General features: G+C 36.9%; 1 protein-coding gene across 7 annotated transcripts in view; it reads right to left on the minus strand.

Moving 5' to 3' along the window:
• ABI2 (abl interactor 2) overlaps positions 1-13,796 on the minus strand; it is a 130,672-nt gene that overhangs the window by 65,050 nt on the left and 51,826 nt on the right. For all 7 annotated transcript variants that reach the window (XM_008687391.2, XM_040641816.1, XM_008687392.2 and 4 more), the window contains exon 2: positions 1,949-2,116. In XM_008687391.2, coding sequence (XP_008685613.1) covers positions 1,949-2,116 — 168 coding nt within the window. The remainder of the gene's footprint in view (positions 1-1,948; positions 2,117-13,796) is intronic.

A 13,796-nucleotide genomic window follows, 5' to 3' on the forward strand; every position in this document is an offset into this window, starting at 1 on the left:
AGTTGGTTAAGCATCTAACTCTTCTCTCAGTTCAGGTCTTGATCAGGGTTATGAGTTCAAAGCCCCGCGTTGGGCTCCACACTGTGCATGAAACCTACTTAGAAAAAAAAAAAAAAAAAAAGTTCAGGGGCACCTGGGTGACTCAGGAGTTTAAGCATCTCCCTTCAGCTCAAGGATCCCAGGGTCCTGAGATTGAGCCCCACATCGGGTTCTCTGCTCAGCGGGGAGTCTGTTTCTCCCTCTGACCCTCCCCCATCTCGTGCTTGCCCTCTCTCTCTTTCTGACTCTCTCAAATAAACAAATAAAATCTTTAAAAAAAAAAAGTTTATATGGGATGTAAAGAAAACCTTACAGTGGCAAATTCATATTTAAGATTAAATTTAGTATTAAATAACAAGAAATCCCTCTAAGTTAGTCTGATGAACTTTCAAATACAGAAATATTAGTGAGCCCTCCCATATCTGATTTGGTTATCTGGACTATATTTTATTTAATTACACAAGTTAAGGTTCAGACTTTGAAAAACTGTTGGATTAGTCAATTTCAGAAGAGTCCTGAACTCTTAAGATAAACAAAAAGAAAATATAATGTACATTTTTTTATTATGCACATTTTAAAACTTGTTATTGCAGAAGAGTTCTAATCATTTAGGTATAAAAGAGTGTTGAATACTACATCAAGGGATGCCTGGGTGGCTCAGTCGGTTAAGTAACTTTTAGCTCAGCTCAGATCTTGATCAGAGTTATGAGTTCAAAGCCCCACATTGGGCTCCACACTGGGCATGGAGCCTATTAAAAAAAAAAAAAAAAGTTTAGGGGCACCTGCGTGACTCAGGCAGTTAAGCATCTCCCTTTAGCTCAGGTCATGATCCCAGGGTCCTGGAATCAAGCCCCACATCAGGCTCCTTACTCAGCAGGGAGCCTGCTTCTCCCTCTGCCTGCCACTCTCCCTGCTTGTGCTCTCTGACAAATAAATAAAAAATCTTAAAAAAAAAAAGAAACTACCTAAAGTTACTCAAATAACAAGAGTACTAAACTAGAAAAGCTCCAAAGATCTCATGAAAGAGAAGCAGGCAAATCAAAACCTTTATCTTTTTAATGTTTTTTAAAATTCATTTTGCAATTACAAATTCACTTTTCACCAAAGTATTTAAATGGCTCCAAAATACAGAAATGGTTATGAAGAAATGGTTATGAAAGCAATAACATATACATGCAACATTACGCAGCCACTGAAATGTTTATGAAGAGCTTATAACATCATGGGAAGACGTCTGTTACCATAGTAAGTTAAAAGAGTAAAATCCAAAATTCTATACATAATATAATCACAACTACATTTTAAAAACTATTTACAAGAAAAAAGTATTGGAACAAAGTAAAGCAAAGTAGTAAAGGTAAAAAGTTTGAACAGAAGGAAAAGGGGTTTTTTTCCATTTTATTCTTTTTCTATATGAGAATGGCTTTTAAAATGGAAAAAGTATAACATTAACTTTTTTAAGTCTCACATAAAGATAATTTTGTAAATTCACGTAGATTAATATTCCCATTATTGAGGTATGGTACCATCCTGGTAAACAAAAATCCTACCAAGAGAAAAAAAAAAATTTAAAGAAGTGATCAGGTTATCATATTAATATTTTTTTAAAAAGATAAAGAAACATGAAATTTGGTAAAAATTGGTAGAAACCAAATTTTTACCTCAAGGCTGATTATTTTAATATGACTACTGAATTTTAATAGAAACCATTAAAATCTCCTTCCCTGTCAAAATCACAGAGAAGATAATCACTCCACAAAAAGAATAAAAAACAACCTGATACTGAATTTGTAATTTTCCAAATCACACATGAGTTAAATCACAGAGTAAAGGCTGCCAGCATTATACAGAAAGCCTGTGTTTAAAAAGTGTTCCTCATAGGCAGAATAGAAAAACAGTGTGGTCTCACTTGTGAAATATGATTGATTGAAGATTCCATCCTTCGTAGTTGGGATGCCTGAATATCCAGCATCTGTAGGACATTGTTGGCCAAGGTATTTATCAGATAGGCAACACTTGCTAAGGACTGGGTGGTGTAAGCTTTGGTTTCTTCTAGAGCTCGCTGCTTATCTGCTGACTAAGGGGGAAAAAAAAATCATTAATTTTTTAAAGATAACCCAGCCTATCAATCTACTCTACAAGAACACTAATCAAAACCACTGTTTCTGAATCTACACACACTAGTTGAAAAGGTTCAGCATGTTAATTATCAGTATCATGTAAACCCAACAACTACTGATTCAGTTGACTAATATTTTCATGTTGAATAGGTACCTCTTTGTATAGATGCAAATAAAATCCTATAGCCACTATCTAAAAAATGAGATCCACTGGATATTTTGAGCAATGGCAGCAAATATACAGCTTCTCAAGATTACTGTTTGGAAAGGCAGCACTGATTTGAATATATAAATTCTGGCATTCATTTTTCTACTTGCCTGAATTTGTCCTTTCCTTCCACTCTGAGTGTGAAATGTGTCTATAATGTAATATCTCATTAAAATAATAATGATAAGACAATTATAATTAGTAAAAATGACAAAGTAAATAAAAATGGATAATAATCATGGTAAATAATAAGAAATTAAAATAAAAACAACTAAAGGAGTGCCTGGGTGGCTTAGTCAGTTGGGAGTCCTACTCTTGATTTTGGCTTGGATCATGGTCTCAGGGTCATGGGGTCGAGCCCCATGTTGGGCTCCACGCTCAGTGCTCAGTCGGCTTGAGAGCCTCTCCCTCTGCCCCTCCCCCACTCCCTCCTCTGCACTAATAAATAAAATAAATCTTTAAAAAAATAAAATAATCAAAGGAACTCTTCTTCTCAAGCATTTTAAGTGTTACAACTCTATGAGACATTAAATTGCTAAGTATCAAAATAGAGTACACAGTAAAAAGTGGTTACTTCATTATTTCCAAGGTCCCAAGGCAAAACAATGGTAAAAATACATATTCTATGCTGCTAAATGCAGACACCATCTTGTCCTAGTTTTAGAGAAAGAATGTGGTCCAGTAGAAAGTACACAAACCTCTGAACCAAAAACCTTTTATTTTCATGTAATCTCTATTTACTACAACATATCAATTTGGACAAGAGTAACAATTTCTTAATTTCCTCAGTGACAAAGCAGAGGAAATAAACCTCTATATCAACCATTCTAAGTAGTGTGAACACCAAATAAGATAATGAATGTAAAACCACTTTCTAAAACTACAAATGGTTCTATGTAACAACTGTCATTATCTCTTTGAGTGGTCATTAACTGTTCAAAGTCCACTATGTTCCACTAGCCTCTCCTATATAGGATAGGAGTCAAAATTAACAACAATAGGTATGTGTTTCCAGGGAGAGCAAAATTCTTTTGAAGAAGTAGCAGTCAACAAAATAATCAAATGATATCCAGTTTAACTTTCAAAGAGTTAAGGATATCTATATTAGCTTTTTTTTTTCTTTTCTATACTAATCCTTAGTAATTTCACTCTCTGCAATACTTGAATTAACAACAGAGTTGATACCAAATTTGGCCGAAGATAAAGACTTTTTAAAAAACACTGTAGGGGCGCCTAGGTGGCTCAGACAGTTAAGCCTCTGCCTTCAGCTCAGGTCATGATCGCAGGGTCCTGGGATGGAGCCCTGCATCCGGCTCCCGCTCCCGCTCCATGGAGAGCCTGCTTCTCCCTCTCCCTCTGCCTGCAGCTCCCCCTGCTTGTGCTCTCTCTGTCAAATAAATGTTAAAAACAACAACAACAACAACACTATAAAGAATTCTAGATTCTGATTGTTCATGGAAGGAGCTTGGAAGTCACCATTCCATCCTAACAAGTAAAAAGCTCAACACAATGAAAAAAATCAACACCTTTTCTTGGATTCATAGTAAAAGCAGCAAGTCATTAACACTTTTCAGACATTACTCTAAAGCAGAGTATTTACTATAAGAATAATTCAAAATTAGGGGCGCCTGGGTGCCTCAGTCGTTAAGCGTCTGCCTTCAGCTCAGGGCGTGATCCCGGCATTCTGGGATCGAGCCCCACATCAGGCTCCTCCGCTATGAGCCTGCTTCTTCCTCTCCCACTCCCCCTGCTTGTGTTCCCTCTCTCGCTGGCTGTCTCTATCTCTGTCAAATAAATAAATAAAATCTTTAAAAAAAAAAAAGAATAATTCAAAATTAAAAGACTTGGGGCGCCTGGGTAGCACAGTCGTTAGGCATCTGCCTTCGGCTCAGGGCGTGATCCCGGCGTTCCGGGATCGAGTCCCACATCGGGCTCCTCTGCTGGGAGCCTGCTTCTTCCTCTCCCACTCCCCCCGCTTGTGTTCCCTCTCTCGCTGGCTATCTCTGTCAAATATATAAATTTAAAAAAAAAATTAAAAGACTTAATTTATTTGATAATATACTTCTTCAAAGGATCAAGAGGATAGATATTTGGATAAATATAATTATTTTCAATGCATCCTTTTTTACATTGATAGTATTTGAGATTTTTTGAAAAGCAAATATTATCACTTCATGCTCTGCCTTTGTTCCTAGTCTATATGTGAAATCATGTAGCTGACTGATGCTGCAGCAAAGCTATGAAAGGCCCTTTTATATTAAATAGGCTTTGTGTATATCTACTTTTCTATAGAAGATTGAGGACCCTGTAATGTAAAATGTATGAAGAAAATATAAATAGAGATGCTGTTTGTGGGTGATATAACATTGACATAAATCAACATAAAGTATGTATTCAGGGCGTTATTCTGCTGCTGCAACATAAAGTATGTATTCAAGGCATACTGAAGTAAGACAAAGGAACTCTGAATTTTATAAACATACTTCTGTATTGATCGCTCGTTAGAAAAAAAAAAGCTGGCAATACATTAAAATCCTGATGTTATCTTCCTAATGGCCATTATGTCATAAAGTCATGAATATATACAAGTCATAAATATCAACTGATGAGATTGAAACAAACAAAAATCTTCACAGATATCAAAGTATAGCTAACTCTTTCCTAAAAGGGCATATATACATTTATTGTACATCCATGTTTACTAAATAATTGGTCTCAGTCTTGAAAATCAAAGAAAGCACAACTCTCAGATCATTATATGAGAAGAAGAAGAATGCTTCTTGATTACCTTGTAATCTGTTTTTTGACCCGGGAGCACATAGCGGATTTTGAAGTGCTTTATTTGGGCTATCTGTGAACTTAATATATTTTATTTAATAAAACTATAGGGTTTCTAATGTATTAAATGAAAAAAATTATTCCTGGAACCCTTTGAGAGGAGAGGACACAGATGACATGATTGCCTATATAGAAATCCAAAAGACCTGACGAAAAAACTCTTGGAGCTAATAAGAGATTACAACAAGGTGGCAGGATTCAAGGTTAATATACAAGTCAATTGCTTTCTAGCAGTAAGCAAGTGAAATTTGACATTAAAAACACAATACCATTTACATTAATAATCAAAAATATACAACACTTAAGTATATACCTAATAAAATATGTGCAAGATTGGGGTGCCTGGGTGGCTCAGTTGGTCAAGAATCTGCCTTTGGCTTGGGTCATGGTCTCAGGGTCCTGGAATCAAGCCCCACATTGGGCTCCCTGCTCAGCAGGGAGTCTGCTCCTGCCTCTCCCTCCCCCCTCATGCTCTTGCACTCTCTTTTTCTCTCTCTCAAATAAAAAAAATTTTTTTTAAAGATGTGCAAGATCTATATGAGGAACATGGCAAAACTCTTGATAACAAAATCGAAGAACTAAATAAATGGAAAAACAGTCCATGTACGGATTGGAAGACTCGATACTGTCAAGATGTCCATTCTTCCCAAACTGAAAGGCAATCCCAACCAAAATACAAGCAAATTATTTTTTGTATATCAACAAACTGATTCTAAAATGTATAAGGGGAGGGAAAAGACATAGAATAGGCAATACAATATTGAGGGAGAAAAACAAAGCTGGAAGACTAACACCACTCAACTTCAAGATTTACTCCAGACCTATAGTAATCAAGACAGGGTGGTACTGGTAAAAGAATGGACAAAAAAGTTCCATGGAACAGAATAGAGAGCCTGGAAACAGACCCACATAAATAGAGTCAACTGATCTTTAACAAAGGAACAAAGGTAATACAATAGAGCAAAGAGTCTTTTCAACAAATGATGCTGGAAAAACTGGACATCTAAATGCAAAAAAAAAAAAAAAAGAAAAGTATCTAGATACAGAGTTTATACTCTTCACAAAAACTAACTCAAAATGGATTACAGATGTAAAAGTAAACTGCAAAATATGAAACTCCTAGAACACAACATAGGAGAAACTCCTAGAATGTAACACCCATACCTGGGTGACCTTGGGTATGGCAATAACTTTTTAGATATAAAATCAAAGGCATGGGGGCGCCTGGGTGGCTCAGTCGTTAAGCGTCTGCCTTTGGCTCGGGTCATGATCCCAGGGTCGGGCTCCCTGCTCAGCAGGAAGCCTGCTTCTCCCTCTCCCACTCCTCCTACTTGTGTTTCCTCTCTCACTGTGTCTCTGTCAAGTAAATAAAATCTTAAAAAACAAAGTAAAATAAAAATCAAAGGCATGATCCATGGAAGAAATAATTGATAAGCTAGACTTCATTAAAATTAAAAACCTCTACTCTGCAAAAGACAACATCAAGAGAAATAAGGCAAGCCACACACTGGAAGAAGATATCCACAAAAGACACATCTGATAAAGGAATGCTATCCAAAATATACAAACAACTCTTAAAAATTGAAAATAGGGAAAAAATTCAATTAAAATATGGGCCAAAGACATTCACAAAAACCTCATCATAGAAGATATTCAGATGGCAACTAAGCACATGAAAAGGTGCCCATCATATGCCATCAGGGAATGCAAAATGGTACAGCCACTTTGGAAGACAGGTTGGCAGTTTCCAACAAAACTAAACATACCCTTACCAGATGATCCAGTAATCCAACTCCTTGGAATGTACCCAAAGGAGATGGAAACTTATGGGTACACAAAAATCTATACATGTTTACAGTAGCTCTATTCATAACTGCCAAAACTTGGGAAAAATCCAAGTCTGTCCTTCAGGAGGTAAATGAATAAAAACTGTGGTATATCATACAATGGAATACTACTCAGCACTAAAAAGAAATGAGTTATCAAGTCATAAAAAGACACGGAGGAACCTTACATGCATATCACTAAATGAAAAAAGATGCATCTGAAAAGGCTACATACTGTATGATTCCAACAATATGACATTCTAGAAAAGGCAAGACTATGAAGACAGTAAAAAGATCAGTGGTGGCCAGAGGCTGGTCAGGGGAGGGATGAACAGGTGGAACACAGGGAATTTTTAGAGCAGTGAAAATACTCTGTATGCTTCCATAATGGATATGTGTCATTATACATTTGTCAAAACCCATAAAATGTAAAACACCAAGAGTGAACCCTAAAGTAAACTATGGACATTGGGTGATAATGATGTGTCAACACAGGTTCACCAATTATAACAAATGTATCAGTCGGGGGGGGGGGTGAAATCTCTATACCTTCTCAATTTTGCTCCGGATCTAAAACTGTTCTAAAAAACTAAAGTCTTAAAAACAAACAAAATACATACATTCCAGGATTCTATTACCAGCTACTTTCAAGACAGGCATATTCATGTCAAATTTCACAAATGTTGATGCAAACCAAAGATGTATAAATTGAAACAGACTCTTAACTATAGAGAACAAACTGATGCTTACCTCCGGGAGGCAGGTTGGGGGGATAGGTGAAATAGGTGAAGGGGATTAAGAGCACACTTATCATGAAGAGCACTGAGCATGTATAGACAGAACTGCTGAATCACTACATTGTATACCTGAAGCTAATATAACACACCACATGTTTACTATACTAGAATTAAAATTTAAAACTTATTTTTTAGATTTTATTTGAGAGAGAGAACAAGAGAGCGCAGGAGCAGAGGGAGGGGCAGAGGGAGAGGGAGAAAGAGAAGCAGACTCTCTGCTGGGTGTGGAGCTGGACGCAGAACTTGATCCCAGAACCCTGTGATCATGACCTGAGCCAAAGTCAGATGCTTAACCAAATGAGCCACCCAGGCACCCCTAAAATTAAAAACTTAATAAACTTTTTTTAAAGATGTAAAAATTATACTGTCATTAATCTTATAATAATTATTTAAAATTAGATTTATGCTTATAAATTATACCACAAACTGAAATTTATTTTTAAGAATTTAACATGGATACCTTACAGTTAAAGGTAACAAAACTCCAAGTCTTCTATTCTAGCTAACATTTGTCAAAATTTTTCACATTATGCTTAAGCAGGTTACTCAAACAAGAGCCATGGATTGTAGAATTTTTAATGTATCAGATTGCACCTATTTAAGAACTATGAGTGATACCAAATCACTCTTTCCCAAATGGAAGTTCATGGATATTCTCTGAGAACCAGATCTCTCTAATAATTCTTTTGAATTTTTTTTTACTTTCATAATAATCTATTTACAAAATTTTAAAATTCACACATTAACATCACATAATATTACCAAATAACTAAGAAACAAAGCAAATTCAGCATTGCTTTGAGATTCAGTTGTGTTAGGCCCAAGTCATCCTACTATAACTACAAAGCAAATGAATGAGACAAAAGAGACAAACAATATATAAATAACGCATTCATACCAAATGATGACCAAATATACATTACACCGTAGTGTACAAATGAAAGTTGTTTTTTTTTTTTTTAGTAGGGCTTCCAATTGCTTGAAGAACTTGGAGACTTAGGGGCGCCTGGGGGGCTCAGTCGTTAAGCGTCTTCCTTCAGCCCAGGGCGTGATCCCAGAGTCCTGGGATCGAGCCCCGCATCGGGCTCCCTGCTTTGCTGGGAGCCTGCTTTTTCCTCTACCACTCCCCCTGCTTGGGTTCCCTCTCTCGCTGGCTGTCTCTCTCTGTCAAATAAATAAATTAAATCTTTAAAAAAAAAAAAAAAGAAGAAGAACTTGGAGACTTAATTCACTCCAAGGAACCACGATAGGGCAAGTCCACTGTAAACTCTCAAAAGGTTCAGTAAACCCACCACCATATTCAAATTTCAAGGACAACTGAGTTTTGGCAAAATATCACCCATGACATTACTGTTTCTGACTTATTTTTATTCATTTAGTTTTGTTTTGTTTATAAATTTACTACACATTTATAGTTACAAGAGAGCTGTAATCATTAGTGGTTTATATCTAATTTTATGTTTGAACATTAAATAACATTAGCATAAAAATTAAATGTACTTTTCAAAATAAGTTAACACAGGCAGTCAGATTTCCTTCTTTCCATTTAAAAGGGTTTGTCCTTGTGATCACAAAGACAGCATGGTACTGGCACAAAAACAGACACAAAGACCAATGGAACAGAACAGAGAACCCAGAAATGGACCCTCGGCTCTATGGGCAACTAATCTTCGACAAAGCAGGAAAAAACATCCAGTGGAAAAAAGATATTCTCTTCAATAAATGGTGCTGGGAAAATTGGACAGCTACATGCAAAAGAATGAAACTTGACCACTCTCTCACACCATACACAAAGATAAACTCCAAATGGATGAAAGACCTCGATGTGAGACAGGAATCCATCAAAATCCTAGAGGAGAGCATAGGCAGCAACCTCTACGACATTGGCCAAAGCAACCTTTTTCATGACACATCTCCAAAGACAAGAGAAACAAAAGATAAAATGAACTTGTGGGACTTCATTAAGATAAAAAGCTTCTGCACAGCCAAGAAAACAGTCAAAAAAACTAAGAGGCAGCCCACGGAATGGGAGAATATATTTGCAAATGACACTACAGATAAAAGTCTGGTATCCAAGATCTACAAAGAACTTCTCAAACTCAATACACGAGAAACAAATAAACAAATCATAAAATGGGCAGAAGATATGAACAGACACTTTTCCAATGAAGACATACAAATGGCTAACAGACACATGAAAAAATGTTCAAAATCATTAGCCATCAGGGAAATTCAAATCAAAACCACACTGAGATACCACCTTACGCCAGTTAGAATGGCAAAAATGGACAAGGCAAGAAACAACAATTGTTGGAGAGGATGTGGAGAAAGGGGATCCCTCCTACATTGTTGGTGGGAATGCAAGTTGGTACAGCCACTCTGGAAAACAGTGTGGAGGTCCCTTAAAAAGTTAAAAATTGAGCTACCCTATGACCCAGCCATTGCACTACTGGGTCTTTACCCCAAAGATACAGACATAGTGAAGAGAAGGGCCATATGCACCCTAATGTTCATAGCAGCATTGTCCACAATAGCTAAATCGTGGAAGGAGCCGAGATGCCCTTCAACAGATGACTGGATTAAGAAGCTGCGGTCCATATATACAATATAATATTACTCAGCTATCAGAAAGAACGAGTTCTCAACATTTGCTGCAACATGGACGGCACTGGAGGAGATAATGCTAAGTGAAATAAGTCAAGCAGAGAAAGACAATTATCATATGGTTTCTCTCATCTATGGAACATAAGAACTAGGGAGATCGGTAGGAGAAGAAAGGGATAAAGAAAGGGGGGGGGTAATCAGATAGGGGAATGAAGCATGAGAGACTAAGGACTCTGAGAAACAAACTGAGGGCTTCAGAGGGGAGGGGGGTGGGGGAATGGGATAGGCTGGTGATGGGTAGTAAGGAGGGCACGTATTACATGGTGCACTGGGTGTTATATGCAACTAATGAATCATCGAACTTTACATCAAAAACCAGGGATGTACTGTATGGTGACTAATATAATAAAAAATATTATAGTAAAAAATAAATAAATAAATAAAAGGGTTTGTCCTTGGGGCACCTAGGTTCCTCAGTCAGTTGAGCTTCCAACTCTTGGTTTCCACTTGGGTCACGATATCAGGGTTGCGGAATGGAGCCCTGCATCAGGCTCTGCTCTTGTTGCAGAGTCTGCTTGAGATTCTCTCTCCCTCTCCTTCTGCCCCTACCCCCCCAACGTTCTCTCTCAAATAAATAAATAAATCTTTTTTTAAGAAAAGGGTAAATAAATAAATAAAATCAATAGACAGGTTTGTCCTTTACTCAAGTATAAGAATTACTATGTCAGTTCTGAGGTGCCAGGGTGGCTCCATCAGTTAATCACCCAACTCTTGATTTCAGCTCAGGTCATGATCTCAAGGTCCTGAGATTGAGCCCCACATCGGGCGCCACGTCTGGGCATGGAGCCCGCTTAGGATTTTCTCTCCCTCTTCCTTTGCCCCTCCCCCAGCTCATGCTCTTGATCTCTAAAATGGGTGAATAAAATCTTTAAAAAAAAAAAAAGAAAGAAAAGAATTACTATGTCAATTCATATGTAAATATGAAAAAAAGAATGCAAATATAGTCTTGTAAACATTAAGGTAATAGCCCCAGAACACATGTAGACTAAGGGAGATAAATACTTTTTTCTTGGTCCTACAGAATAAGATTACATTCAATGAACTAGAAATAATTCATTAATTTGTGATACTCATTCATGTACAAAATTCACAGACAGCTTAGCAACTATTTTCATTAACAGAAGAGGCAAAAATCTTGGGGCTCCTGGGTGGCTCAGTCAGTAGGGGGTCCAACTTTTGGTTCCTGCTCAGTCATGATCTCATGGATCATTAGATCAAGCCCAGTGTCCATCTCTGCACTCAAGGGGGAGCCTGCTTGAAGATTCTCTCCCTCTGTCCCTCCCCCCAACTGAGGCTCTCCTGCTCTCGCACGCCCTTTCTCCCTCTCTCTCTCAAATAAATAAATAAATCTTTAAATAGAAGAGGCAAAAATCTGGTTCCCATAAACCGTGTGAAACAAAAATAACAAAAAATGATGTACAGAAGTAAATGCTGAGTATGAGTACTACAGTGAAGGAGAGCTGTGTGGCCACTGTTACCAAAAAAAAAGTTCAATGAAACACATCTACCATATATATAAGACATGGAGCTCAGAGCTGAGGAATTTTAAAACACTGTATCTGCTCTCAAGGATCTATTACAGGAGAAGATTCACATAAATTACTAAAGTGAATTAAACAAGGTGAAAAAAAAGAAGTACAGTGAAATAAGGATAATATGATAGATCGTATGAGGAAAATGGCAGGTTGAAAACAGTCAATTATGTCAAATGCCTAGACAGATTTTTAATCAAGAAAAAAATTTCAATTAACATAAATACACAGTTGATTCAAAAAAATAAAAATAATTCCCACAGATTACCTGTATTATATATTATCTTTTTAATCAGGTAAACCATTTTATGACAAACCTTAGATAAGTGTTAAAAGAACTCTATTCCCTATTAATCTTCAAATAACAACATCAGGAAACTTTTACATCATTATTACTTTGCACTAATAACCAAAACAGGTTCACAACTGGGATGAGTTAATTTTTTCATAAGATAAACATCCTATATATAAACAACTCTATATGAACAACCACATATATTTTTTCTCCTTAATCTGTAAAAAGCCTATTCTGTCTTGGCTTCTAAGTCATGAGATTATAATATTGGAATCAGAACTTATTCAAAAACCCAAAATTTTTACTTAGCCATTAATTCTACCCGCAACCTATTTCCAATGGGCATATTTGAGAGTGAAACCATCCTTACCATCTTCTCTATCAAATCCTCCACCACCTGATTTCAATGTTAAGAACATTCATTTTCAAATATATATAGCTACCCCTCCAATCCTTCAATATGGCAATTCTGGAAACATTTCAGCATATGATCAACTAACAATATTTTGATACACCTGAGTCTGACACTATCAACCAATATTCTCTGCCTTCATCAGGCCATAGCTTACCCTAAAAACATACCTCTATTCAAGGGTTTCACTATTTTATTTTATTTTATTTTTTTAAAGATTTTATTTATTTATTCGACAGGATAGAGACAGCCAGCGAGAGAGGGAACACAAGCAGGGGGAGTGGGAGAGGAAGAAGCAGGCTCCCAGCGGAGGAGCCCGATGTGGGGCTCGATCCCGGAACGCCGGGATCACGCCCTGAGCCGGAGGCAGACGCTTAACCACTGTGCCACCCAGGTGCCCCTCACTATTTTAGTCTATATAAATTCCACTACATTTATAGCTCTAAATCTTAGAAAAATAATCAAGTATGAAAGAAGGCACAGACAAGGTGTTCACTGATACAGTGAATGGCAAAAGAGAAAACACAAGACTGATTAACAATACCTTTATATACATTCAGATAGTAATAAAAATAGTACTGCTATGTATCACTGAGACGGAAATATAGCTACAAAATAATTAAGTGCAAAAGATCTAGTTACAAAGCAACTTTAACACAACTATCCTAATTCTGTAGGTGCCTGTGTGTAAGTAAATATGAACGCAAGAAAAAAGTCAGAAGGGGCGCCTGGGTGGCACAGCAGTTAAGTGTCTGCCTTCGGCTCAGGGCGTGATCCCGGCCTTATGGGATCGAGCCCCACATCAGGCTCCTCAGCTATGAGCCTGATTCTTCCTCTTCCACTCCCTCTGCTTGTGTTCCCTCTCTCGCTGGCTGTCTTTATCTCTGTCGAATAAATAAATAAAATCTTTAAAAAAAAAAAAGAAAAAGAAAAAAAAGAAAAAAGTCAGAAAAAAAAAAGCCCCACAATGTTAACATAAGTTTTCTCTGAATATAAGCAATACGATTTATTTAGGTCTTTTAATAAAGATTTTTTTATACGGTCCATTTTTTTTTTTTTTTTTTT

Source organism: Ursus maritimus, unplaced genomic scaffold, assembly GCF_017311325.1.
Source record: "Ursus maritimus isolate PB19 unplaced genomic scaffold, ASM1731132v1 scaffold_1, whole genome shotgun sequence".
NCBI lineage: Eukaryota > Metazoa > Chordata > Mammalia > Carnivora > Ursidae > Ursus > Ursus maritimus.